At 63.8% G+C, this 27,490-nt stretch overlaps 1 protein-coding gene across 1 annotated transcript; it reads left to right on the plus strand.

Annotated features, from left to right (window-relative positions):
• The first annotated feature begins 2,341 nt into the window (after positions 1 to 2,341).
• PDZD7 (PDZ domain containing 7) lies at positions 2,342 to 27,157 on the plus strand. The gene is made up of 17 exons (XM_039547552.1): positions 2,342 to 2,404; positions 3,884 to 4,375; positions 5,540 to 5,680; positions 8,293 to 8,467; positions 10,281 to 10,457; positions 11,788 to 11,935; positions 12,409 to 12,469; positions 13,166 to 13,573; positions 14,724 to 14,897; positions 16,732 to 16,886; positions 18,733 to 18,824; positions 22,613 to 22,704; positions 23,358 to 23,429; positions 24,367 to 24,524; positions 24,714 to 24,903; positions 25,956 to 26,056; positions 26,840 to 27,157. Exons 2-17 carry the CDS (start codon positions 4,183 to 4,185, stop codon positions 27,023 to 27,025), a joined length of 2,523 nt encoding a protein of 840 aa, XP_039403486.1. The 5' UTR covers positions 2,342 to 2,404; positions 3,884 to 4,182; the 3' UTR covers positions 27,026 to 27,157.
• The last annotated feature ends 333 nt before the right edge of the window (positions 27,158 to 27,490 follow it).

Consider the following 27,490-nt stretch of genomic DNA (forward strand, 5'->3'; position numbering starts at 1 on the left):
CTGTTTCACTTGTGTATTTTTATGGCTGGTTTTGTAAGCAAGTCGTTTTTAAGTGAGGTGAAACTTGGGGGTACACAAGACAAATCAGACTCCTGGAAGGGGGACAGTAGACTGGAAAAGGTGAGAGCCGCTGCTCTAGAGAAATGATGATATATTATTTATTTGTATTTGATGGAAGGCAAGATAGCCTTACAGTTAAAGCACAGGCCTGGAGATCTGGATATAATTCCTGCTTCTGTTCTGATGTGTTACTTTAGGCAGGTTGCATAACTTCTTGGTGCCTCAGTTTTCCCATCTGTACAAAGGGGGTAATGCTACTTCCCTACCTCCCAGGGGAGTTGGGAAGATAAAATCCATTCATGACTGTGAGATGCTCAGTCACTGTGGTGACTGGGGCCATATTGATCGGACACATTTTTGATAGAAAGTAAAATTTTAGGTTCAAGTTTTCAGTGGATCATTATAAATAAGGGGGACGAAAAAACTTATGAGAAACTGATTAAGTAAAGTGGGTTCTCAATCTTCATGCTTCATGGTACACACCAGCTGTGGTCAGGAAGAAATTGCCCCATGGGCTATTACTTAGACAGGCGTGTTGGTTTTAGGCTTTTCTCCAAAGCACCAGTCTGAGACAGGGTCCCAAACTCCCTGCCCTGAGTACAGCAAGCCCTGTGACAACGTCCTTGAGGCTATAACAACAGACAGCCATGACTCCAGCTCAGCCCCGCATCTTGAAGGGCATTTGCTTTGCTTGTATGTGAATTAAGTTTCCACCTGACTCCTTTGCTCCTTGGCAGAGTTTGGCGCAAAAGGAGCCGATTCTGCCAGCCTGGGTAGGGGGTGCTCTGCTACTCCTGAATCAGTGGGGCTACATGAGGACCCAGGCACCTTTCCATGGGAGTGGGGCAGGGGGGCAGGTTTCCGATGGCTTTACCAAGAGCCTGGCTGTTCCAAACAGCGCAGATCAGCTCTGCTCCAGGCAGACCTTTCACCCGTCATCCCCCACCCGGCAGCTCCTCTCCCCAGGGTATCCAATACCTGGCAGGTGCGTATCACCTGAAACCGGCCTGGTATCAAATTCGCCTCCTGGCGACAGTCACGGCCATCCCAGCAGTGAGGGAACCGCACCAACCGATGGGCAGACACCGCTTCCCCGGGCGAGAGGAGTGTCAAGGCCTCGGGCTGGGAGGTGAGGGGGCCCAGGACACCTAGTGGTGCCCTTGGCACCTTGGGGGGAGGGGTGGAATATGCCCAGTTCTCTGCATGGGAGGGACCCAGCCCCAGCTCCCTCCTCTACGCTGTTTCTTTGAGAGAGGGGGTAGAACCGAACCACTGAGTTCAAACAGTCTCCTCTTGACTTCGCCAGACCATGGCCTAGGGCGAGCGGGGAGGAGGGAATCGCTGGGAGAGAGCCCCTGGCCCAGTTCTGTGCTCCTTCCACTAGGACCTCAGGCTTTACCCCAGTCATAATTAGGAGCAGTAGGAGTGGGAACCAGGACGCGTGGGTTCTCTTCCTGGCTCTGGAGTGGGGGCTGGTGGGTGAGAGCAGGGCCAGGGGAGAGTCAGGACTCCTGTGTTCTTTTTCCCAGCTCCGGAAGGGGAGCGGTGTCCAGTGGTTGGAAGAGGGGGGACTGGGAACCAGGACTCATGGGTTGTGTCCCCAACTCTGCCACTGAGGTGCTGTGTGATTTGGGGCGAGTCACCTGCCCAGTTCAGCAAGGCACTTGGGCACGTGTCCCTTTGAACACGCAAGCCCAGATGGGCTTACAGTGCCACACGTGTTTCACGGCCGTGCCGTGCCGCCTCAGTTTCCCCACTTGTCCAACGGGGCTCACACCCCCGCGTGCCCTTTGGAAAGCAGGTTGCGATCTCGTAGGAGCGCTCGGCCTCCTTATTAAGAACAGCGGGATCGGATTTAGACGGCCGAGCTCGCCCAAGTGTGCCGGACGCCCTGCGACAAAACGCAGCCAAATTCTACCGCCCTGGGGACAGCGGAAGGAGGAGCCGGTGGGGGTTCCCAAAGGGGGGCCGGGAGGGTTTGGGGGATGGGGGCAGCTCTGTGCCCCAGGGGGCGCCCCAGCACCTGCTGCCTTCGGCCCCCAGCCCCAGGTGAGCGATGGAGTGTGACTGTCAGAGCCAGCCCGGGCTGCGGGACCCGGGGCAGAGCCGCCCTCGCTCCGCTGCCCACCTGGCCGGGGCAGGGATCCCGACTCACCTGTCCGGCCTCTGTGCAGCCACCAGGCAGGAGCTGGCACTGACTGACGGCCAGGCTGGCCTATGGGGGAGCCGGGCCCCGGCTGGGCCGGCCTATCGGCGGGGCTGAGGGGAGGGGGGCGGGGCAGCCTCAGCCCGGTGGCTCTGCCAGGTGAGGGGGCTGGCACGCTGCAGAGCAACATGGAGACAGGTGAGGGGGTGTCAGACTCTCCTCCCCCCCCCATCAACCCCTTCGGTCCTTTACCTGGGCCCCCGCTGCTGCTGCCCCCTCTGGCGCAAGGGGAGCGGGGAGGGACCCAGCCGGGGGTCACCTGCAGACATCTGGGGGGGGGGGGAGCCTGGGGTCCAAGGCCCCCCCCGGGATCGGGGGGCTGGGTGTGTCCTGGGTGCAGAGCCCCCCCCCTCCCCACGCTCCGATCCACGGGGGGCGCCGGGTGGAGGAAAGTTGCGCGCGGGGATGGGGGACGCGTCCTGCCCCGGCCCACGCGTGTTTCCCCGGCCGGCTTCGTCCCTTCCCCCGCGCCCGGTGCCTCCCGGGCCAGGCCGCTCGGGGCTCGCCTTGCGCCCGGCCCGGCCCCGATCCGCTCCCTCCCCTCGGGGAGCTTGGCCTGGACCCAGGCCCCCGGGCGGGAAAGGTGCCGGGTTGTTTGTAAACCCGCGCAGGGGCGAACCGAGAGGCGCTCCAGCAAAACCAACGGGCTTGTTGCTGGACTGTGATCTCCCTCCCCACAGGGATTCCTTTTAAATCAGCCAGGTGGGGGCCGGAAGCTGATCTCACACCATCCAGTGTAAATCCGGATTAACTCCGGTGTAGTGAATGGGGCCGGGGCTGGATTCTGATCCCTGCTGGGTGTAAATCTGGAGTAACTCCCCCTATGTAAACAGAGCTGTTTCCAATGTGATTGAGCCCCTTTTGGTCTAGGGTGACCAGATGTCCCAATTTTATAGGGACAGTCCCCTTTTTGGGGTCTTTTTCTTATATAGGCTCCTATCACCCCACCCCAATTTTCCCCACCACACTTGCTGTCTGGTCACCCTATTTTGGTCTAACTGTCCTATTTATCTCACAGAGCTGGAAGGGAGCCTGAAAGGTTGAGTCCAGCCCCTTGGCTTCACTAGCAGGACCGATTTTGCCTGAGGTCTCCCTAAGCAGCCTGCTCAAGGATTGAACTCACCACCCTGGGTTGAGCAGGTCAATGTGCAAACCCCTGAGCTCTCCCTCTGTCCCTTGCTTACTAGCCTGCTAGGAATTAGCAGGTGAATGTTGGTGTCTTGTGTTACGTAGCTCAGGCCAGGCAGTCGATCGACATGGGCCCATATGGCCTAAAAGTCTGTGGCTCTCTGGCTGCAGAGCTGTTCCTCCCGCTGGGCCCGGCCTGCTTGCCCTGGGTCTGAGTGCCCCCCGGGGATCTAACTGAGGTGCCAGCACTGATTCCAATTCCCTCCTGCGCTGGTGGAAATCCGGAGTCACTCCACTGGCGGCCAGTGTAAATGACTGGATCGGAGAGCTCCTCTCCGGACTTGGCCTGGGAGCTTTTCCTGGGCATGGGGGTGTCAGGCGCTGGCGGGCTGTTCCTAATGCTCGTTGTCGTTCACTGGTGGAGCCCTGGAGCGAGCGGTGGGGAGAGCTGTGGGGCTGACGCGGGTCCGTTTGGATTTGATGCTGCAGGCACAGGAACGGCGCCGTCACGTGAGGCCCCCGGCCGGAGCTGAGACCCGACGGGAAACGGGGCCCCGGCCCCTTTGCACGCGCACCCGGAGGAACATGTCCCTGGCCTGCGTCAGGCGCCCACTTCCATTGACGGGACGAAACCTGAGCAGCCAAAATGTAACAATCCGCCCCGCCCGCCCGACGGAATCCGGCTTCCCCAGGGCAGGGGGCAGGGTCCCTCCCTGCTCCCCCGCTGAAGACGTCCCCCGAACGCCGGGGTCTCTCCATGACTAGCGGCCGCCCCGCCCCGCCCCGCCATGGCACACGGTTCAGACTCCGTGCTGAGGGACGCGGCCTGCCCCACCCACTCCCGCAGCTCGGGCAGCGACGCCAGCGCAGCCACCCGCTACCTGCTGAGGAAGCAGAACCGGCTGGTGAACGGGCACCCACGGGGCATCCGCACCTCGTCGCCCATGGGACGCGTCATTCTCATCAACTCGCCCATCGAAGGTACGGCAGCCGGGGCCTCTCTCTGCTTCCATTGCCGGGGAGGGGCGGGTTCTTTTGGGGTCACCCTTCATCACCCAGATACCGATTCCCAGCCCCCGTCTCAAGCCGTGGCTCGGGCAAGGCAGTGCCGCAAGGGACAACTTTGGCCCTGACGAAAGCAGGAGAGAGCCCCTGAAGTTGGCTCTTGTGTCTCCCCATCTGCTCGACCCAGGCCCCCCTTTTTATTTGACCTGGTCCCCCGAGTCTCCCCATCCTGGCTGGATGCAAGGGAGGTCGGGGGGTGGGGAGGTACCAGTCTGGAAAAAGCTGAGATCCACTGCAGGGAACTTGTCTTCATTCCTTGCACGTGCTCCATTGGTCTGAGCAGGAGCAAAACTCTTAGCAGTAAATTCATCTCCGGGGTAACGCCATTGGCTGCAGCGTGGCCCGGAGGCCAGCCCCAGCCTCCCGGCCGCAGGGATTGGGCGCAATTTTGTTTTTCGTTGATTATCAATGAGCAGGAATTCTGCAGCGGAGGGAACTCCCCACGCGACGCACGTCACCCCGAGCGCTCGCTCTGCTCCTGCCGCTCTAAGCGCTTGGGCCCAGGCAGTTACACCAGGGAAGAATGTGGCCCTTTGCATTCAAATCCAAGCAGGGTAGGAGCCGGAGATGGGGAGCCAGGACACCTGGGTTCTTTACCTAACAAGGAAGGATGGTTTTGTAGCCGAAGCACTGGCCTGAGTGCCAGGACACCTGGGTTCTATCACTGGGCGAGCCACTCTCCCGCTCCCCCGTGCCTCAGTTTCCCTATTGTGAAATGGGAGTGATAATCTCACCTGCTGCTGTGCGGGAGGGGAGCAGGGTGTGGCGCAGTTAGTTGATCTTTGGAAAGCTCTTTGCGATCCCTGGCTGTTAATGTTCCTAACGGGCTTGGTGAGGACTTGACTCTGGGCACGTGTCGCGTATGGGAGCAGGGCAGTAGCCTTGTAAATGCTGTGTGAGCCCTCCAGCGGCGCTCCAGCGGCCACCAGAAAGCAGCGCTGTGCCCGTAACACAGCCTGGCATGTTCACGTGCCTAGCTAGGCCTGGCGCGGCTCCTGGGGAAGCAGGCTGCGGTGTGGGGCCGGGCGGCTGCGGAAACCACCCCGTTCTCTCCCACGTGTTCGGGCCCTGTCCCCACAGCCACCGGCGACGAGAGCGACGTGATCAACGCCATCACGGTGGAGAAGAGCGCGGACGGGAAGCTGGGCTTCAGCGTGCGGGGCGGCTCGGAGCACGGGCTGGGCATCTTCGTCAGCAAAGTGGAGGAGGGCAGCAGCGCCGGTGAGCGGAGCTCGTCGAGGGGCACCGTGCCAGGGCCGCGCCCGAGGGGCCGCCTGCCGCCTCTGCCGGCCGTCATGGGGAGACCACAAGTCCCAGCATGCAATGCTCCACTTTGACCCGGGCAGCCTTCGGCTTGGCTAAAGATGGAGCCTTGCCCCCGTGGTTCTGCAACTGCCCTGGGGACTGTCAACGCTCCCAAGAGGCGGCGCTCCGTCTCGGGTCCAAGCACAGGGCTGCTCAGGGAGGCGCCGAACGAGGCATGCTGGGATTTGTAGTCTCCAAGGGGCTGCACCTCCTGGGAGAAGAAACTGTGCAGCTCCCGTGTCCGGGTGGAGAGCAGGAGGCCGTGCGGGGAGCGCTGACGCCGAGTCCCGGCCTGTGGGCTCTCCTTGCACGGCAGAGGCCGGTGGGCAGGTGGGGAAGGAGCAGGGGTGAGCCGGGGCAGGTGCACATGCAGGTCTGGGCAGGGATGCATCGGGGCACAGGAGGCTGTTTCAGGCAAGGAGGCAGAAGAAGCCTGTGTGGCCTGGCCCCGTGCCCTACAGCTGCCCCCCGCCCGGCTCAGCTTCCCAGGCTGGGCGCTGTCCCACCGGTTTGTTTACTGGAGGGCTGGGAGGGTCGTGGGCTCCGTGACACCTCGGGAAGGCTGCCCGGTCTGGGATTCGTGCGAGGTTTCCCCCTCGCTGCAATCAGCCCTGCAGTGGGAGTCGGTGCCCAGGGGGGTTCCCGGGCCCAGCTTCCAGGATTGCCAGGGGAATCGGGGTTCCACAGAGGTCAGAGGTCGTGCCCGGCTGGAGACGGACAGACCCCACATTTCCAAAGTGCTGAGTTCTCTCCTGGATCTAGAGCCCGGGGGTGGGGAGTGGAGTCCTAGGGCTGGCAGAACAGGTGGGGGGAAGCAGATTGAGGGGCCCGCGGGCACGAGGAGACCCTGGCCTGGCGGGAGGAGAGAGGGGCCGCGCTCTGCCAGGCGCGGAACGTGTGGGAGGCGCGGCTGGAGCGATGGCAGAGCGCCCGACGCCATGGGAGACCAAAGGGCCTGATGCAGCTTTGCAGTAACTCGTACCTGCCTGGCTGCTCGCAAGGCTACCAAGCCCTGGCTTACCCTGCGGTTGCCCTGCCTAGCGCCGAGAGCCCCCAGCAGACCCTGGCGCTGGCCCATGATGGAGCCAGTTTTGCCATGATGCCATAGGAGCTGCCATGGGGAACCCCACCTCCGATCGGCTGCCTGCCCCACCCCCTGCCTCCAGGGGAAGAGCCCCCAACCCGGGCTGCAGCAGGAGGAAGCAAATGGCTCCCCAGCCCCCCTCCCCCGAGGAGTTTTGGGGGAGGGGACGGAGCATGGACCCTACATCCAATCTTTTTACCTTGTGCACCCCCTTTCCCCTGTCTGCACACACACATCTCCGAGCCAGGACCGGGGCCGCGGCTGCGGGAGTGGGGGGCCCACAGCTGGGGGCAGGACCAAGAGTAGAGCTCCTGCCCCGCCCCCCATGAAGGCTGGCCCAGGCCCCAGCCCTGCTACCCCCCACAATGTTCTTCCTTGCCCCACAGTTTGGGGACCTCGGCTTAAGTCAAACACAAGTGATTGGCCTCAAACCGGGGCAGCTGGAGGGTCTGTGGTCTGTGCTGTGCAGATCTCCCGGTCCCCTCTGGCCTTGAACGCGTGTCGGGTTGGTTGCACTGGGGTGGGAAGTGAGGGGGTCTAGGTATCTCTGTGGGGCGTGAGGAGCCTCCTCTGTTAACCCTTTACGGGAGGGGCGGGATTTATTTGGCCGTCCCCTGCAATTGTGCAAGCAGCGGAGCAATTCAACGCGGGCAGAGACTGTCCGAATAACACGCTGTCGTCAGAAATAACAACACCCGGGCGGGCTCTGTTCCAGGTCCTGGCGGGTTCGGGTTCGGTGCTCGTTAATGGGAATTAGCGCGTAGTGGGAATTAGCTTGAGGAAAGGTGATGAAAATCTTAGTCAAAACGTGACGTCCAAATAGCCTGGAGGAGCTTGTGTGTCCGGTCTCAGCAGTGGGCCAGGGCCAGGCCAGCTCCTTATGGCCAGAGCCTTTTCCTGGGACCCTGAAGGAAGCCTGGCCCAATGGTCAGAGCGCCAGCCTGGGAGATAGACGCTGCGGGTTCAGTTTCCTGGTGTCTGCCACAGGCTAGCTGCATGGCCTTGGCCAAGTCACTTCGCCTCTGTCTGGCCAGTGACGGCGGGGGTGCTTTCTACCTCGCTGGCCCGTAGGGAGGCTAAACGCATTAGAGGTGGTGATACTGCAGGTAAGTACCTGAGACCCGTGGCCGTGGTCATTACTGGTGGAAATTCGGTGCGCAGCTGCACATGAGGGAAGCGGGGAGCGCGACATCAAGGAAACTGCTCTCCCCCAAGCCACACGGCCGTGACCGTCCACTCCCAGGGTTGGAGAGCGAGTTCCCACCTGATCGTTCCAGGTCGAGGTGTTTGCTACAACACACCAGGCGAGAGCCGGCTGCTGCTGAGCTGAGAACTTCCCGTCTCGGGGAACATCTGGCTGGACCAGGCAGCTGTCCCCCAGCTTTTAGCTCCCCCGTCCCGCGCAGCCCAGCCTGATCTCAGGGGTCTCCGTTTAACGTTGCAGACCTGGCCGGCCTGTGCATCGGGGACAAAATCACGGAGGTGAACGGCGTGAGCTTGGAGAGCATCACCATGGGCAGTGCCGTCAAGGTCTTGACTGGGAACAACCGGCTGCGGATGATGGTGAGGCGGATGGGAAAGGTGCCCGGGATTAAATTCTCCCGAGAAAAGACCACGTGGTAAGCAGTGGCGCGCTCGCTACCTCCACCTTGCCGCTATCCTCGGCCCGGCCCAGGTGTCCGACAGTGTCTGATGCGGGTGGGCCAAAGCCAGACTCCTGAGCAGAGAGGGAGCTCTCAGGTTCCCCAGGAGCCAGGCGAGTGCATTGGAGTGAACCCGGGACTCGGTGCCCCCTGGGGTTAGTGCGCTGAGCGGTCGCCTCCGGAGGGCGGGTTCGAATCCTGCATTGGGCCACAGGGAACTGGGCGTCCCAGGGTCACGTGCTAGATCTCGCGGTCCCCTCTGGCCTTGAACACGTGTCGGGCTGGTTGCACTGGGGTTTGTGCGCATCACACAGATCTGCCGGCGGGGGAAGGGTTGAGGAACGCTGGCAGGGGGCCGGGGGAGATAGAGGGAGGCTGTGAGCTGGGACTGAGGGGCGCCGGCAGAGACGTGCAGGGACAGCCCAGACTGGGTTAGCAGAGCGGCGTGGCGGGCTGGGCCTGAGGTGGGCTTCAGTCCGACTCGGTGTAAGAGCCCAAGGCTGGCGTTCAGGGGCAGCGAGACACGAGGGCTAAAGGGTTGAGAGGTTGGTTTGTCCATTATTGGGGTTTTTCCAGAGCTCACCCCCAATGAACCCCCAGTTCTAGGGCGGAATCAGTCTGCAGAGCCTGGCTGCCTCAGCTCATGCTGTAAAGGTGCCTGTTTCTTGATCGCGGGGGCGTTGTGAGCAGAGGAACGCTGGATTCCTGCCAGATTCCTCTGCTGGGCCCGTCTCAGGAGCTGCGGGTGACTCTGCCCCAGCTGCCCGGTGAGCTGTTGGGAAGCAGGGCAGGCTCCAGGAGCTGTGCCAGGGCAGAATCTTAGGGGGTTTGGAGACTGGGGGGGGATTTGCTCCTGGAAGTTTGGATTCTGATCCTAAACTTCCCTGATCTAGCAGAGTCCCCTGGCCTGGAAACTCCTGGTCAGGCTCTCCCAGGAGAGGCGTCTGGTCAAACCTCCAGGACAGCCTCTCTCATGGTGTCCCATCTACTGGCCAGAAGGGGGATGGGGTCCCACCGTGGGAATGAAAAGTTCCTCCACCTTTTCCAAACCTCCCAATATTTGCAGTTCAGGCTCCAGGCAGTTGAGATTTCCCTCTATACGTAGCATCAAAGCTAGAGAGAGGTCAAAACTGGACCTGGACCCACAGATCCATGCCCCCTGCAAATCCCAGGGGGAGTCTGATTTGAACCACCAGCTCCCACCCTGCCTCTGTGGGTCTGGGGGGAGATTTTCAAAGCTGGCAGCCAGGCCCCACAGGCGTTCATTTGGAGTTGGGCACTTTTGACCATCCCGGCTTTGGGTCTGTCTCCAAATGACCGTTTTCCAGTTCGGATGCAGCCAGAACCTCGGCAGGGGCCCAAAAGTGGCTGGAGAAAGAGCCAATCTCATGAGATTTCTGCCGTTCCCACGGTGGAAGTTCCAGCAGGTTGTCTGATGGCATGAGATTGCCGCCCTGGGGGAGCAGCTCCGTGAGACTGAGGGGGCTGGGCTGGGCTGCACTGGAGATTGACCCAGCCACGTGCGGAAAATCCACCCCCCGAGAGACGTAGTTAAGCCAACGTACGTCCCTGTGTAGACAGCGCTAGGTAAAGGGAAGAATTCTTCTGTCAACCCAGCAACTCGGGCAGGAGGATTCACTCCAGTGAGCGGAGAACCCGTCCCGTCTGTAGCGTCTGCTGCAGCTGGGCTGCTGTAGGGTTCTCCATGTAGACGCAGCCTGGGGCCCGAGTCATGCCAGAGCCAGGCCCAGGATTTCGGCCCCCTGTTTGAATCCTGCCGCGGTCGCAGGGTGGATGTCGTGAACAGGCGCCTGATCGTGGAGAAGGGCGGGTCGACCCCGTCGGACAGCAGCTCCGAGGGCGGCGTGAGACGCATGGTCCATCTCTACACCACCTCCGACGACTACTGCCTGGGCTTCAACATCCGCGGGGGGAAGGAGTTCGGCCTCGGCATCTACGTCTCCAGGTACGTTGGCTCCCAGCAGCTTCGCCCGGCGCCCGGCACCCGCTAGCCACACCGTGTCCTGGGCACCCGGCGGAGTGTCCTCTGGGGCCTCCCCGGGCTTCCATGTCTGAGAGAGAAGCCACTTACTGCTTACAGAGCCCTGGGAGTGGGGGGCAGCTGGAAATCTAATTCACTCCATTACAAAGCCGCTTAGGGTAGGTACAGCCAGGGCGTGTGTGGGGTGGGTGGCCCTTTAAGACCAAGGTTTGCTGGGAATTGTAGTCTCCAGACTACGTGATAGCAAGGAGCCAGCTGACCACTGGGACTGCTGGATCCAGGCCTAAGAATGCTCCACCAATCAGATCACTGGATGGTGCATATCCCTGTGAAGGGGGTGGAGTTAAGGCTGGGGATGGATCCCAGGACAGCTCTGCCCAGCATGCGAGAAGCCCCATCCCATGTGTTTGGGGGAACAAGCTCTTATGTAGGAGCCTGCAGGATTTTCTGGGTCCTGCTACCACCCCTAGCGTGGATCCCCCTGGGGATTCGTTTTCACCTGCAGTTCTCAGCCGGGTTTGCCCTGCCCCGTCCCTAAGAATAATTCAGCAGGTTCCTCGCTCAAACGTCTCCGCCTTTCCAAAGCAAAGAACGAAGGGACACGTGGGATCTCCAGGGCTCCTTCTGTCCGGGCGATATGTCAAATGTTTACAGTCCCTCCGTCCCTTCCCCGGCAAAGCGCCGCCCGGGGCCAGATTCCCAGCAGCGGCCTCTGAAATGCCAGGCGACAGTTCCCACGCCGGGGGGGTGCGCGCCCGGCTTCTCTCTGAGCTTGGCAAAAATCGCCCGTGTCCGAAGGATGGTGGGCAAAGCTTTGGGGGTGAAGGGAGACCCCCGTGGAGGTTTGTTCCTGCTGTGCCAGAGACCCCCTCCAGCCAGGGTCAGAGACCGTCCCCCTCCTCCATCCAAGGGCAGACACAGCCCCATCCGAGTCAGGGAGCATGGGGCAAGGAGCAGCCGGAGCCAGGCACCCAGCTAGTGCCCAGCAGCTCAGCCAGAGCATCCCCCAGCTGCTGGCAAGAAACAGCTGGACCCGCACCCGGCTGAGTCGGTTCAGGTGTGGGGATCGGGGGTGTCACGTGGCCTTGTCTGGGGACAGTGCTTGGCTAGAGCAGGCTTTCTCCTGGCCCTGGATCTAGCAGGCTGGGCAGCCCGTCCAGGCTGGGATCAGGCCCTTGACTTGATTGCCCAAGTGGTGGGTCGTGCGTCCCTTCGGGAGAGGAACTGGCCTCGGGGGGCTCCCCGTCCCGGGGACTGAGAGCCACTGGCCGCCTGCCGTGGGCTGTCGTTCCAGCGTCGACCCCGGCGGGCTGGCGGAGCAGAACGGGATCAGAGTGGGAGATCAAGTCCTTGCAGCCAACGGAGTCAAGTTCGACGCCATCAGCCATAGCAAGGCAGTGGAAGTGCTAAAGGGGCAGACGCACATCATGCTGACCATCCGGGTAGGACCCGCCGCCCGGGACGCTGGGCTGGGCTCATGCCTCAGGCCAGGATCGGCCCGGGGAGGGGGAGGCGGGACCGCGCCATCCTGGGAAAGGCTGGAGAAGCCCATCGTGGCCTGGGCACTTGGCGCGTTGCTGTGAGAGGGACTCCGGGGACTCCCAGCCCGAGGGCCCTTCCTGGGGCACGGAGCAGTCGCTCTCTGCCTCTCCCCCGCCCTGGCGCTGGTGGCTGAAATGCCCTGGGTGCCGCGGCGGCGTTCCCCTGACGTAGGCAGCTCTGGGGAGCTCCTGGCTGGTGCCCGGGCCGGGGCAGGGGCCTCGCTCTGGGGCAGATCCAGTTTCAGCCCAGCTGGGCGCAGGCAGGCGGCTGCATTATTCATGGCAGGCTCCGGCGCGCAGATCGGGTTCATGTCGACGACGCTGCCCAGGGCAGCCGGTTACACGCTAACCCTTGTCCTTCCCTCGGCGTCTAGGAGACGGGCCGCTTCCCCGCCTACAAGGAGATGGTGGCCGAGTACTGCTGGCTCAGTCGGTGTAAGAGAGCCCCCCTCGCCCCCTTCCCCCCGGGACATCCCTGCCTAGAGCGGGTCGGCTGGGGGCTGGGGGCAAGTTCCCCGGGGGACCGTCCGCCGCTGGGAATCATAATGAGACGCCAGCGCTGTGCTCTCTGGCTGAGCGAGCGTAGGGCTGGGAGCCAGGACGCCTGGCTCCTGTTCCGGTGTCTGATCCTGCCTCGCCCCATGGCCTTGGGAGCTGCCTGCTGAGGGCTCCGTGACCCAGCTGCCTTCAGACGACAGCAGCCCCCGGTCGCTCCTGGAACGGGCCTTGAGATTCACGGGCACAGGCGCAGTGTTGGTGCCAGGGGGTGCCACTAATCTTTGGCCAGCTGTCACTTCCTAGGGGTCGCTGTGCTGCACTCCACGGCCACCCAGACCCGGCTGCTCCCAAGAGCATGAGCTCCTGGCCATGAGAGCTCAAGGGGAATCTCCATTACCTACCAGCAGTATAGGGCCTCTGACACATAGCTGGGTAGTAGGTGCGCACAGACACATACGCAGCTAGCGTCTCTGGCAGTTCTCCTGCAGCTCCCAGTGCAGGGCCTGGGTTCCACGCCCACCGGGCCATGAAGTTCCCCGGGGCCTGGACAGTGACGCTGTGAGATCCCAGGGGCCGAGGCTGGGGGTGGCTCCTGCCCTCCCCACGGATTCTCACCCCTCCATCTCTTCCCAGTGACCAATGGCCAACTGCAGCAGCTCTCGCAGGCCTCGGAGACCAGCTCCTCCGTCTCCTCCTACTCCTCGGGGACCCTGGACGGGCGGCCCCCGGCCCTGCTCTCCAGCCCCGCCCCGGCCCACATGGTGGACGTCTCCAGCTCCACAGAGGACCCTCCGGCGCGCAGCTGCTCCCTGGAGCGAGTGGAGACGGCCATGCAGACGGACCTGCCCCCCGAGACCCGGCGCACCGTGCACCCGCCGGAGATCCTGAGGGACTCGGCCATCCGGGCCGAGAGCCTCCGGGACCCGCTCCCCAGCAAGAAGCACAGGCCCTTCTCCGGCTCGCCCCGGACGGCCCTGCTCCTGGCACTGAGCCGGCCCCGGCAGCCCCTCAAGAGATCCCAGAGCTACCTCACCGTGGGCGGTAGGTGCTGGCGCCAGGACAGGCCGAGCATGAGCTGAATGGGCTCCCCTGTGTATACATCCTGGTGCCCCTCACTCCCGACCCGCAGCCCCCTGCCAGCCCAGCCCTGGGCCCCCCATTCCCCAGGTCTGCCAGTGCCCCTCACTCCCGACCCGCAGCCCCCTGTTATCCCAGCCCTGGGCTCCCCCCCAGCTCTGCTGAGGCCCCTCACTCCCGACCCGCAGCCCCCTGTTATCCCAGCCCTGGGCTCCCCCCCAGCTCTGCTGAGGCCCCTCACTCCCAACCTGCAGCCCCCTGCCAGCCCAGCCCTGTGATCCACCCCCCCACACACACCCAGAGCTCTACTTATGCCCAACCTTAAATGCACCTTAAATGCCCCCACGCTGGGCTCTGCTCTCCTGCTCTCCCCACGCTCCCAGCTCCTCGTCCAGTGCTGGAGCCTCGACTCTGCCAGGGGAGCCGCCAGCACCCTGTGTTCGGAGGTGCAACTCCGCCTCAGAGGGGGAATCAGCCCAGCCAGGGGAGCAGATGCCCGCTGCCTGCCTGGCGCGAGAGCAGCATCCTCCCTGCCGTGTATCCCAGGCAGGTTCCTCTCCTTTCCAACGGCCCTGCCCCTGGGGCGGCGGGGGGGGGGGATTAGCTGGTCCCAGCTCCCCACTTTCAGATGGTGACATCCCAGGAGTCTGAACTGAGCTGCCGTCTCCCTGCCCCCCAGCCAGGGGGGCCTCGAGCTGTCTGGGGGTCTGACCTGGCACTGTCCCCTGTGTCCAGGCACAGGGGAGAATGTGTATCAGGGTGTTTGACCCCTGACTCCTGCCCAGGGCCACCCAGAGGATTCAGGGCCCCCCCCGGGTGGCCCTGCTCCTGCAGCCGCCCAGGGCAGGGGGGAGAAGGCAGCTCGGAGGTGGGTGGGAGATGGGGCTGGGCCCGGCCAGGAGAGGACGAGGATGGGGGGTGCTGGGGAGGCAGGGGGTCAGCACAGTGGTGCTGGCTGCGCTCTCTGGTGCTTGCCTGGCAAACCCAGGCTGGGATCGGGGCCCGGGGCCGATGCCCAGCGGTGCCTGAGGGGGCCGGGTGAGACGTGCTTGGCTCCAAGCCGCGGCTCCCACCTGGCCCCGGGTCCGATCGGTGACTCTCTTCCCGGCGCCAGAGGAGAAGAGGCAGGAGCCGCCAGCGCCCGCCGGGGACAAGGCCGGACTGCGGCGCTCCAAGACCCTCGTCAACCTCTTCTTCCGAGGCAGCCGGACGAAGCAGAGCTGGGCGCCGGGCAGCGAGGGGCACAGGAGACGGGCCCGGGCCCCGGCCAGCCCAGAGCGGGAGAAAGGTAACAGGCGCCGGGACACATGGGGGGGCGAGGCTGTGTCTGAGGGGGGGGAGAATGACCCCGGGGCCGTGTGGGAGGGACGTGTCCAGCTCTGCTCCTGGGGTGGGGGCGGGCAGGGGGATTCCCTGCTCCTCGAGGGGGTGGTCTGGCCCCATGGTGATTCCCCCAGGGAATTTATTATTTTAAATCACATGAATTTTGATTGCTTGGGGTTGCCCTGCCCGGCGCCCAGGGAGAGATGGCCCTGCCCCCGCCCATGCCCAGGGAGAAAGGGCCCCTGCTCCCCCACACACCCAGGGAGATGGGCCCTGCCCCCAGAGCTGCCAGCCTGTGCAGCCCCCGCCCCCCTTGCAGCTGGGATTGTCGAGGCCCAGAAAGGTGAAGTGACTTGCCCAGGGTCGCCGGTGGCCTGTGGCGGAGTCAGGGGTCGACTCCGGGTCTCCTGATTCCCAGCCCCTTAACCGCAAAGCGCTGTCCTGCTTGGCACGCCGCCCGCCCGCCCGCCGAGCTGGGGGAGCCAGTCGCAGCCTCGAGGCCCCTGGCGCCAGCTCACCCACTGGGCCCCAGGGGAGACGGCCCAGCCCCCGCCCGCGGGGCATTAACCCCTGGCTGCCTGGGGCTGCTGGCGAATCACCTGGTGTGCTGGTTTCACCCTCTGCTTTCCGCCTGCAGCCAGCGCCCTGCAGAAATTTGTCAGCCGGAGCCTGAAGCGGGGTAACTGCGGTGCACGTGTGTGCACGTGTGTGATGGTGTCTGCAGGCATCTGCATGTGTGTTCTGGTGTCTACAGGCATGTGCTGGTGTCTGCAGGCATGTGCTGGCATGCATGTATGTGCAGGCATGTGCTGGCGTGTGCTGGTGTCTGCAGGCATGTGCTGGCATGCATGTATGTGCAGGCATGTGCTGGCGTGTGCTGGTGCACATGTGCTGGCATGCATTGTGTGTGCAGGCATGTGCTGGTGCATGTGCCATTTGCCTCCCCACTTGCTGTCCCGGAGAGACCCGGCTCCTTTCTTTCCCTGGTGCCGGTGGCGGGAGGAGATTGGAGCCCCAAGGGGATTTGGGGGAGGGGCCGTTAGGCCCCCCTGATTTGAAGGTGGGGGCATCTCAGCTGTACTGTGGCCAGTCCGGGGCCGCCGCGCTGGGCTGCTCCCTGTAGATCCCCCCGCCCCCGGCACTGGGGCCGTGGGGCGCGGTGGCTGATTATCCTGTGGGGCCCTCGCCGGACGCCGCGCGAAGCCGCTGCTCTTTGGCTCTGGCTTTAGCCATCTTGGGCCATCGCCATGTGGGCTGGGCTCCGGGGGCCTGGTTCCGAGCCCCCCTGCGACCCGGGCCCCCCTGGGCATTTGGAGGGAGCCCCCCCGGGTCTGCAGTCTCTCCATTCCCAGCGCTGCACCTGTTTGGAGTCTGCCCCGGCCAGGCCCCTGGGGGGGGGCGGGGGGAGAATGGGGGAGTTCGGGGGGGGGACTGGCTGATGAATCAGGAGCAGGGGTCGAAAAGCGTGTGCACAACTGTGTGTGCAAAGGGGGCCCCCGCGGCTGGCCAGGGTCCGACCCGGGAGCTGTACGCGGGCGCAGCGACCTGGAGAAGCCCCTCGCTGAGCGTGCCGCAGCCCCCTCCCCGCAGGAGAACAGCCTACTACTGCTCCCGGCCAGTGGAGTCTCTCCTGGCTGTGCGGTGGGAGGGGCTGGTCCCAGCCCTGCTTCTCAGCCCCTGGGCGGGGAGGGGACCGACACGCCAGCGGGCTGCAGCCCTGGCTCAGGTGGGAGCCTCCTCTCTGAGCTCCAGTCTCTGCACCAGCGGCCCCACACTCACCCCGCTTTGCTGCTCCCCAGACAAAGGCCGCCCTGTCAGCTTCCTGGGCTCCCCGGGGCGCGCCGGCCGCGAGCCCAGCCCAGCCGCTGAGAGCTGCCTCCCGCTCCTCCGGGACATGGCCGGGAAGCTGCTGACGGAGGACGAGGTGACGGCCGTGCTGCGCCACTGCACCCGGGTAAGGAGCGCGGGCACCGCAGCCAGGAGCCCAGGGGGGGTGACCGGTGCCCAAAGCAGAGAGCAATGAGGGGGCAGGGCAAAGGGGAGCCAGGCTGCCCTGTCCTATGGGATCTCGGGAAGGGCTCCCCGGCCTGGCCAGCTGGTTCCTTCGGCCTGTGCTTCTCCCGGCCTGGCGGGGGCTCGGGACTCTGTTGCAGGGCCTGTTTCCTCAGCTCACCACCCTGTGCTCCCCCCCCCCCCGGCCCACCATGGGGCAGGAGAGCTGAGTTGTTCTCCCAGATCCGTCCCTGCCTCTGCGTTCATGTGTCACCCCCTCTGTGCCTCAGTTTCCCCACCTGGGTCTCTCCTTGGGACGGTGCCTGGCTTTGCTCATGGCTGCATGCAGGGGCGAAAGTGCTAGAGAAGAGCAGCCTTCTCCCTCCGTGCCCTGGCAGCCTTCCCCCTGCAGCCCCCCCAAGACCCAGCCCTGACCCCGGGGCCTGCCAGCTGCGGGTGTCTCTAGTGAACACTAGGTGGCGCTCGGAGCCTGCCCGTTGGACGCTCCTGTGGCTGATTTGTGTGTCACCCCCCCCCCCGCCCCATTGCTCACCCCAACTCCATTGCCCCCTCCCCCCTTCACAGTCAGGACAAGGGCTGGACCCAGGCAGAATCCAGATTAACCCCTCGCAACCCCCACTCCTGGGCATCTCCACTAGGCCGCCCAGGAGGGGGGCTCTTGTGCCATGGGCAGAGACCCCCCTTTTCGGCAGGGTCACCCGCCAGCTGGCAGGGAGAGGGTAAAAGTGAGGCCAGGCTCCGGCTCAGCCAGGCCCGACCGGTGCCGCGGGGAGGAGAGCAGGCGTCATCAGCCCCATCGGACGGCGGGGGAAACTGAGGCACGGGGGGCCTGGCGCCAGGTCGCAAGCAGAGCCCTGGGTTCCTGTCTCCCAGGCCCCAGTTCGAGCCCCTAGACCCCAATCTCCCGCACCGTGCTGGTAACAAGGGTTCAAATCTGGGTCATAAGCCAAACCAGCTCTGCTGCGTCACTTCTCCCCCCCCCCCATCGGGGCCCCCTGCCCCTCCTGGCCCCCCAGTGCCCCCTGTGGGGCAGGTTCCTGGCCAGGAAACCGTTTCCCAGGGGCCCCTCGTAACAAAGCCCCCTGGGTCTCTGGTGGCAACCCCCTGCCGGGGCGTCACAGCCAGACCCAAGCCTGGGGCAGCTGCCAGCTGTCACCCTCCAGTGCCTGAGCGCTGGCCCGGGGGTCTAATCCTGACCCCTGGGCAATGGGGTGATGGGGGGGGGAGTCCTGGCAGCCTCCCCAGCTGTGATGGGTAGAACTAGCCCGTTGCACTGGAGCTGCCGGCTCCTCCCCAGGCCCCTCGCTGCCCAGCCCCCAGTTTGCCCCACGCCCCGGCCCTGGGGTCTCCCGGGCTAAGCCAGTGACCCAGCCAGCGGCGCTGCCCCCCGGCGTCAGTCCCGAACCGCAGCGCCAGCAGGCGCCGCCCCTTGTGCTCACTGCTCGACCTGGGGCCGGATCCTGTTCTCACTGACGCTGGTGTCAATCTGGATTGAGGGCAGGGAAGGGATTTAAAGTGGAGGGAGTAACTCATTGCCCCACACGAAAGCCCGAGGGTCCTGGGCAAATGCCAGCGGGGGGTGATCGGGTTCTGCCTCCCTCCCACCCCCAGGAGAAATCATGATTCCCTCTTCAGAGCTGTTCCGGCTTGTTGCTGCGTGCTGTGAAACCCTGCCTGCATCCCACCCCAGAGGTGGCTGCATTTTGGCGCTGGCTAAGTGCTGCCTGGTGCTCCGGGCTCTGGCCAGCAAAGGGGCCTGTCTGACACTGCCTGTCCTTTGCCCGCAGTATGTCCATGAAGGGGGGGTGGAGGACTTGGTGAGGCCGCTCCTGGCCATCCTGGACCGGCCTGAGAAACTCCTGCTTCTGAGGGATGTCAGGTGGGTGAACGATGCTGGGGTGGAGGGTTCCCTCTGTGCTGCTTTCCATGGGGCATGTCCCAGGGGACAGAGAGAAAAGCTCCTGTGCCTGGGGGGTATAAGAACATAAGAACGGCCAGACTGGGTCAGACCAAAGGTCCATCCATCCCAGTATCCTGTCTGCCGACAGTGCCCAGTGCCAGGTGCCCCAGAGGGAGTGAACAGAACAGGGAATCATCAAGTGACCCATCCCCTGTCGCTCATTCCCAGCTTCTGGCAAACAGCCTAGGGACACCATCCCTGCCCAGCCTGGCTAATAGCCATTGAGGGACCTGCCCTCCAGGAACTGATCTAGTTCTTTCTGAACCATTATAGTCTTGGCTTTCACAACATCCTCTGGCAGGGAGTTCCACAGGTTGACTGTGCGTTGTATGAAGAAATACTGCCTTGGGTTTGTTTTTAACCTACTGCCTAGTAATTTCATTTTGTGACCCCTAGTTCTTGTGTTATGAGAAGGCGTAAATAACACTTCCTGATTTACTTCCTCCACACCAGTCATGATTTTATAGACCTCTATCCCAGGGATCGGCAACCTCTGGCACGCGGCTCGCCGGGGTAAGCACTCTGGTGAGCCGGGCCGGTTTGTTTACCTGCCGCGTCCGCAGGTTCTGCCAGTCACGGCTCCCACTGGCCGCGGTTTGCCGTTCCAGGCCAATGGGGGCGGCGGGAAGTGGCGGCCAGCACATCCCTGGAGCAGCGAACTGCGGCCAGGGGGAGTCGCGATCGAACCTGTGGACGCGGCAGGTAAACAAATTGGCCTGTCCCACGAGGGTGCTTACCCTGGTGGGCTGCATGCCAGAGGTTGCCGATCCCTGCTCTGTCATATCCCCCTTAGTCGTCTCTTTTCCAAGCTGAAAGGTCCCAGTCTTTTTAATCTCTCCTCATACGGCAGCCGATCCATCCCCCTCATCATTTCTGTTGCCTTTTTCTGAACCTTTTCCAAGTCCAATCGATCTGTTTTGAGATGGGGAGGCCACATCTGCACCCAGTGCTCAAGCTGTGAATTTATATAGAGGCAACACAATATTTTCTGTCTCGTTATCTGTCCCTTTCCTGATGATTCCCAACATTCTGGTCGCTTTGACTGCGGCTGCACATTGAGTGGATGATTTCCGAGAACTGTCCACAGTGACTCCAAGATCTTTCTCCAGTGGGAACAGCTCATTTAGACCCCATCGTTTTATATGTATAGTTGGGATGATGTTTTCCAATGTGCATCACTTTGCATTTATCAACATTGAATTTCATCTGCCAGTTTGTTGCCCAGTCACCCAGTTCTGTGAGATTCCTTTGTAGCTCTTCGCAGTCTGCCTGGGACTTAACGATCCTGAGTAGTTTTGTGTCATCTGCACATTTTGCCACCTCACTGTTTACCCCTTTTCCCAGATCAGTTATGAATATGTTGACTAGGGCTGGGCCCAGTACAGACCCCTGGGGGGCACCACTATTGACCTCTCTCCATTCTGAGAACTGACCATGGATTCCTACCCTGTGTTTTCTGTCTTTTAACCAGTTACTGACCCATGAGAGACCCTCCCCTCTGATCCCAGGACAGCTCACTTTGCGTAAGAGCCTTTGGTGAGGGACCTAGTCAGAGGCTTTCTGAAAGTCCAAGTGCACTATACCCACTGGATCCCCCTTGGCCACATGCTTGGTGACCCTCTCAAAGAATTCGAGTAGATTGGTGAGGCCTGAGTTCCCTTTACAAAAGCCACAATGACTCGTCCCCAACAAATCCTGTTCATCTCTGTGTCTGACAGTTTTGTTCTTTACGATAATTTCAACCACTTTGCCCAGTGCTGAAGTCAGGCTCGCCGGCCTGTAATTGCCGGGGTCACCTCTGGAGCCCTTTTTAAAAATTGGCATCACATTAGCGATCACCAGTCATCTGGCCCAGAAGCTGGTTTAAATGACAGACGACAGTTAGTAGTTCTGCAATCTCACAGCTGGGTTCCTTCAGAACTCCTGGGTGACACCGTCTGTCTTGGTGACTTATTGCTGTTTCGTTTTTCAAGTTGTTCCAAAACCTCTTCTAATGACACCTCAGTCTGGGACAGTTCCTCAGATGTGTCACCTAAGAAGAACGGCTCAGGTTTGGGAATCTCCCTCACATCCTCAGCTGTGAAGACCGATGCAAAGAATTCATTTAGTTTCTCCGCAACGGCCTTATCGTCCTTGACTGCTCCCTTAGCATCTCGATCGTCCAGTGGCCCCACTGGTTGTTTAGCAGCTTCCTGCTTCTGATGTGCTTCAAAAAAAAAAATTGCTATTGCTTTGTGAGTCTTTGGCTGGCTGTTCCTCAAATTCTTTTTTGTCCTTCCTAATTCTGTTTGTACACTTCACTTGCCAGAGTTCATGCTCCTTTCTACTTTCCTCACTGAGATTTAACATTCCACTTTTTAACGGACACCTTTTCGCCTCTCACTGCTTCTTTCACTTCGTTGTTTAGCCACGGGGGCATCTTTTTGGGTTCTCTTACTGGTTTTTAATTTGGGGGATACATTTAAGTTGAGCCTCTATTACGGTGTCTTTGAAAAGTTTCCATGCAGCTTGCAGGGATTTCACTGTTGCCGCTGTACCCTTTAATTTCTGTTCCACTAACCTCCTCATTTCTATGTAGTTCCCCTTTCTGCAATTAAATGCTGCCGTGTTGGGCTGTTGTGGTGGTTTTTCCACCACAGGGATGTTACATTTAATTATATTATGGTCACTATTACCAAGCAGTCCAGTTACATTCATCTCTTGGACCGGATCCTGTGCTCCACTTAGGACTACTCAAGAATTGTTACTCCGCTGGTGGGCTCCAGGACTAGCTGCTCCAAGAAGCAGCCATTTAAGGTGTCAAGAAGCATGAGGCTGGTGATGGGGAGCGCTGGGGTCCCAGGTCCAGTGGTTGCCTGCGGTGCCATCTGGGTCCTGTCTCAGCCGGGGCGTTTATTCTGCAATCAGACAGCACCACACGTGCTGCGAGGGAGAAGGCTCTTGCGGCAGGTTGCAAGACGGGACAGGGAGTCTGCATGGCCCAGATTCTGAACTTGGCCCTGAGCGGCCGGTAGCTCCTTCAACTCCCCGGGGTCCCTGCAGGTTCCCCCAGCCTCGGGAGCAGGATTTGGCTCATGATCCCGGCCCTTAGCTCCTCTTCCCTCTGTGCCCCGGGACGGTGAACGGCCCCCAACACTTGCTCTGCGCTCCCGGCCTCCCTAGGCTCTCGGGTCCAGCTCGGCCTGGCTCCTCACTCTGCCTCACACCGTGCCCTGCCTCCCCAGTCTGTCCTGCACAGCCAGGGCTGCTGGTTTCACCAGCGCTGGATTTTCTCCCACTGAGCCCCCGTGGCCCCGTGGCCCCAGCTCGGGGTCCATGCATTTCCAGGGGGCTTGAGGGCATGATGCGGGCAGGTCCCTAGGGGGCGCTCTTGCCTCTGAAGAGGTACTGAGGCATTGCCCGCACAAGGTGCTAGGGGGCGCTGTGCTGCTCTGGGCTGGGTCCAAGCCGCTGACCCCTCGTGCCCCTCCATTCGTGGCAGTTTTCACAGTGAGCGTAGAGGTGACGCCCTGGGCAGATCCTGGCCGGGTAAGTACATTGGGCTCCCTAGAATCACCCCCACTATTGCAATTGAATGTGGGATGCTTCTGCCCTCAGCTGTCACCTCATGTTGCTGTGCGCTGTTAGGCCGCTGCCGCGTTCCGCCCCAGAGGTGGCTGCATTTCAGTGGTGGTCACTTGGCTGCACTAACAGCTTGCCCCTTGCAGGAGCCTGGTCAGCTCCACCGACCTGGGCCGCTTCGACAGCATGGTCGTGCCGCTGGAGCTGGAGGCGTACGACACCCTGAAGAGCAGAGCAGGTAGGGGGAGCCCCCGCGAGGGCCAGGCCCAGCTGGCTCCCAACTCCTCTCCTCTTGGGGGTCGGCTTCGGGGATCCTGGGCTGCCAGTCTTGCCTTTCCCCTGGTGATGAACGAGACCCTGCCCCTTCCTCAAGCCCCTGGGTCCTGGCACAAACCCCCTTTATCCTGGGCACCAGGAAACCCTGGGTCCAGCGGGTGAGGCCCCAACCCCTCCAGCCTCCCCAAGCCTGGGTGGGAACCTTGCAACCTCGCCCCCATCGCTGTGTCCCACGGGGGTGGGCTCAGCCCATCACCCCGGCAGCAGGCCTGCGATCGGCTCGGAGCAGCCCCCACTGAAGCCGGGCGCTCCATGGGCCAGGCCGCAGCCTAGCGGGCGGAGGGGGGGGTGTCAGTGCCCTGCCAGCGGGTGCCAGCCGGGCAGGGCGCAGCTGGCAGAGCTGGGGGGGACACAGCTGCAGTCAGCACTGGGCTGGTGGCAGAAGCCCCAAACTTTCCAGCGAGGCTTGGCCTGGAAGGAGGTGGCGGCCTGGCGCCGCGTGGGCAGCCGGGCTGGTTGGGGGGAGGCGCTGTGCCAGCAGCCAGAGCCTCGGGCACCAGGAACCGGAGCGAAGGACCCGGCCTGTCTCTCATGCGCTTCTCCGCCCGCCTGCAGGGAAATCGCCCGCGCTCCGCCCGGCGGAGAAGAAAATGCCTCCCCGGAGACACCTCATCACACCCGTGCCTGGTCAGTACTGGCCCCCTCCCCCCGCCAGATCCCCCCACTGCCCCCTGCCCACCCCCCGCACGGCTGGCCTCCCCCTGTCGCACCCCCACCCCTTGGCTGCACGTTGGGCTGGCACCGCTGCACTGTGGCTCTGTCCACTATTGGGCGACACAGTCACTGGCCGCCGGCTGAGTCGGGTGGTTCCCGCGTGTCCCAGCCGGCCCCAAGCGCCCACGGGAGGCCGGGGACAGGGCGGGGCTAGGAGGAGGGGGTCTCGGAGGCTGGGATGGGGGGGTCTCGGAGGCCAGGGACAGGCCGCGGGCCGGGGGGTCTCGGCGGCTGGGATGGGGGGGTCTCGGCGGCCGGGGACAGGGCGGGGCTGGGAGAAGGGGGTCTCGGCGGCTGGGGACAGGCCGAGGGCCGGGGGATCTTGGAGGCCAGTGGGTCTTGGAGGCCGGGATTGGGGGGTCTCGGAGGCCAGGGACAGGGTAGGGCTAGGAGGAGGGGGTCTCGGAGGCCGGGGACAGGGCGGGGCTAGGAGGAGGGGGTCTCGGAGGCTAGAATTGGGGGGGGTCTCGGCGGCCGGGGACAGGGCGGGGCTAGGAGAAGGGGGTCTCGGAGGCTAGGATTGGGGGTCTCGGAGGCCGGGACAGGGCAGGGCTAGGAGGAGGGGTCTCGGAGGGCAGGGGAGGGGTCGTGGAGGCTGGGATTGGGGGGGGTCTCAGAGCCCGGGGACAGGGCAGGGCTCGGAGAAGGGGGTCTCGGAGGCTGGGAGTGGGGGGGTCTCGGCGGCCGGGGACAGGGCAGGGCTAGGCGGAGGGGGTCTCGGAGGCTGGGATTGGGGGGTCTCGGCGGCTGGGGACAGGCCGAGGGCCGGGAGGTCTGGGAGGCCAGGTGGGTGGGGGATAGGGCTGGGGGCTCCCCGGCGCGTTGCTAATGGCCCGTCCCTCCCTTGCAGACCGCCGGGGAGGGTTCCTGCTGCGGCCGCTCCAGGCCCCGGAGCCGGGGGGCGCCGAGGAGGAGGTGGGGCTGGCGCCGAGGGCAGGGCCGGAGCGGCTGAAGGGCTCCCCCAGACGGACTGACCCGTGCGGCTACACGCCCCTGCCCGACGTGCCCGTGGACGCCTGCGCTGCCCCCCCCACCCCCCCTGCAGCTCCGGCTGCCAGTGGGCCCAGCTGGCTGCTGGCGGAGCCTGCCCAGAGCCCGGCACTCGTGCCATGGCCCGACCCCTCCGCAGAGGCGTTGGCACAGCCGGCAGGGCAGGGCGCCGAGCGGCCGCGTGCCCCCAGCTCCCGCGCTGGGCAGGGGGAGGCCGAGCTCTGCGTGGGGCTCAGCAAGCCCCGGCGGGCCCGGCCACAGCTCTGCCAGCTCTTCGCGGGCAGCTCGGCGCCCAGCCACGGGGCCCAGGGGGCAGAGGGGCTGGCCCACAACGGCCCGGCCCAGGAGGAGTACGAGCTGCTGAGCGTCCGCCTCTCCAAGCTCAGGCAGTCCTTGGGTGAGTGGCCCCCGCCGAGCCCCGCCGTGCCTCCTCTCCCCGTGCACCCCTGTGCCCCCATGGCTGGGCTCCCTGCAGCGCCTCCCTGCCCCCTGTGCACCCCACCCAGCCCCCCGCCGCTGGGCTCCCTGCAGCGCCTCCCTGCCCCCTGTGCACCCCACCCAGCCCCCCACCACTGGGCTCCCTGCAGCACCTCCCTGCCCCTGTGCACCCTGCTGAGCCCCCACCACTGGGCTCCTGCAGCGCCTCCCTGCCCCCGTGCACCCGAGCCCCTCACCGCTGGGCTCGCTCCTGCCCCTCCTTGCCCCCTGTGCACCCCCAGAGTCCCCCGCCTCTGGGCTCCCTGCAGCCACCCCCTGTGTGCCACTGAGCCCCCCCAGCCCCTCCCTGCCCCCCGTGTACCCTCTGTGCCCCCCACTGCCGTGCCTCCTGTGCATCCCCGGAGCCCCCCCCAGCTCTGGGCTCCCTGCACCCTGTCCCCATCAGCCCAGGCCGTCCCGCTGCTCCTGCTCCCGGGCCAGGCTTTTCCCAGGTGGCAGCTGAAATCCGGGCTGTGGCAGGGCGGCTCCAGGTGGGCTGGGGCAGGGTGGGCACCGCGCAGGGGCTGGAGACGGGCGCGGTCACGGGGCGGCCGAGTCCCCCCCAGGGCCGGGCTCACAGACCCCAGTGCCGGGGCCGGCCATGGAGCCGAATCTCAGGGACACGGGAGCCCGTCACGTGGGAGCTGGAAAACCAGCCTGGCCCAAGCCCGGGAGGGGTCACTGGGGAGCCTGATCTGCGGGGGGGCTCCCTTAAATACAGATCCCAGCCCCCCACACACACACACAACTCCCCTGAGTCTCCGGTGCTAGAAGCGGGTGTGAGTACCGGAGCCTGCCACCGTGTCCGGCTCGGGTCACTAGCCCTCGGCCCCCCCACCCCACCCATCCCAGCTATAGGGCCGGGGGTGCCTGAAGCAGGTCAGGCGTGGGGGGGGGACTGCCCACAGGTGCCAGGGCCCGGCCAGACTGAGCAGGCTGAGGCTGGTCCACCGCTGCCTCGTTGCCTTCCAGGGCTCAGCATCTCGGGCGGGCTCGAGTGCAAGGTGCAGCCCATGGTGAGGATCGAGACGATCTTTCCCGGAGGGGCGGCGTTCCTGAGCGGGAGCCTGCAGGTACGGGGGCCGGGGGGGGCACCCTGCTGCGGCTGGGGCTGCCCCCGGGGCGGTTATCTGGTCTCTCTGCGGGACGGAGCAGGTATGTGATCAGACACTGGGCAGAGGCAGGGTCCTGGGGGTGCCGGGGGGGTGGGGGGACGTACAACCACGGTGCTGGCCAGGGCTGAGTCGGACATGCACCGTGAAAGACAGACTCCCAGCTGCTCTCCTGTGCTAGACTCAGCCACCAGCACGGCCCTCTCTGCCCCTGCCCCCCTCCACACCCCTCCTCATGAGATGGCAAAGCGCATGGCGGGTGGCACAGCTCTGCATAGCAGGAGCATCACGCTCCCTTGTGTGCTTTGCTCAGGTGCCTTTTGCCATCAGTAGGGTTCAGAGTTAACAGTCAGTTGGAATCAGAAGGGGCAGTTCAGGCCACTCAGAGCCATTGATTCAGGCTGGCTACAGCCACAGGCAGGCACCCTCGGCGTCAGGTACCCTTTGGGTCACGTTTGGAAGGGTTCTTTGTAAGCGCAAGGCTGCAGCCTGGAGCTTGATGGTTTCCAGATGTAGGGAAGCAGCTGGCAGGCTTGGCCCCTGCAGTCCCGGATTTAAAGCAGTCTCAGCCATTCTCCCTGCTGCCCAGGGTCACTGTCCCCCCGCTAGCGGCCCCCCCATCATTGTGTAGGGTTGCTACGTGCTGTTGCCACAGCTGCCATGTCCCACCCCAGAGGAGGCTGCATGCCAGTGGCTGGCGACCGATCCCTGTAGGCTCCCAACCCTGTCTCTCGGCGTTGCCAGGCTGGGGCCGAGCTGGTGTCGGTGGACGGGGCGAGCCTGCAGAACGTCACCCACCAGCGGGCGGTGGACCTCATCCGCCAGGCCTACAGGACCAACCGGGAGGTGCCCATGGAGCTGGTGGTGAAGGTGCCCAAGGCGGGACACAGCCCAGCCAGGGACGGCGCCAGGCCGGCAGCGACGGGCTGAGCGAACAGACGTCTTCCAGGCCCACGGCAGGACAAGCAGCGCCTCAAGGGCGACGGGCATCCAGCCCCACGAGCCCGACTGCAGCCTGGCAGGAGTGGGGAATGAGCCCCCCGGCTCCGTGCGCTGCCCGAGAGCACCGGGTGGCCTCAGCCAGGCCTGGGACGAGGCCCTGGCACAGGCTGCTCTTGGGTGCATGGGCGAGACTCAGCCCCAGGGGCAGGGGGGAGCAGCAGGGGGCTGCCACGCCATGGGGCTGCAACCCCGGCCTGCCCCAGCTGAGCCAGGCTGCCCCCACGTGTCGCCTCCTGCAGGTGACGGGTCACCGTGTTTTCCTGGCCCCCTCTGCCTGCCCCTGCTGGGCTAGTGAGGGGCCAGGCCGGCCCCCAGGGCGACCACGTGGCACCAGCGAGGGCACAGGGTGGCTGCTCAGCTCCTGCAGGAGGGGTCCCGGGGCTGGCACTGGCC

This window comes from Mauremys reevesii, linkage group 7 (assembly GCF_016161935.1).
Source record: "Mauremys reevesii isolate NIE-2019 linkage group 7, ASM1616193v1, whole genome shotgun sequence".
Lineage (NCBI taxonomy): Eukaryota > Metazoa > Chordata > Testudines > Geoemydidae > Mauremys > Mauremys reevesii.

What these genes read in the sequence shown, in the direction of transcription:
- PDZD7 (XM_039547552.1), top strand. Translation starts at nt 4,183, where the DNA reads ATGGCACACGGTTCAGACTCCGTGCTGAGGGACGCGGCCTGCCCCACC. An exon ending in CTCGGCATCTACGTCTCCAG is followed by an intron (nt 10,458 to 11,787) that starts GTACGTTGGCTC and finishes CTGTCGTTCCAG; the next exon opens with CGTCGACCCCGGCGGGCTGG. An exon ending in CTGCTTCTGAGGGATGTCAG is followed by an intron (nt 18,825 to 22,612) that starts GTGGGTGAACGA and finishes TGCCCCTTGCAG; the next exon opens with GAGCCTGGTCAGCTCCACCG.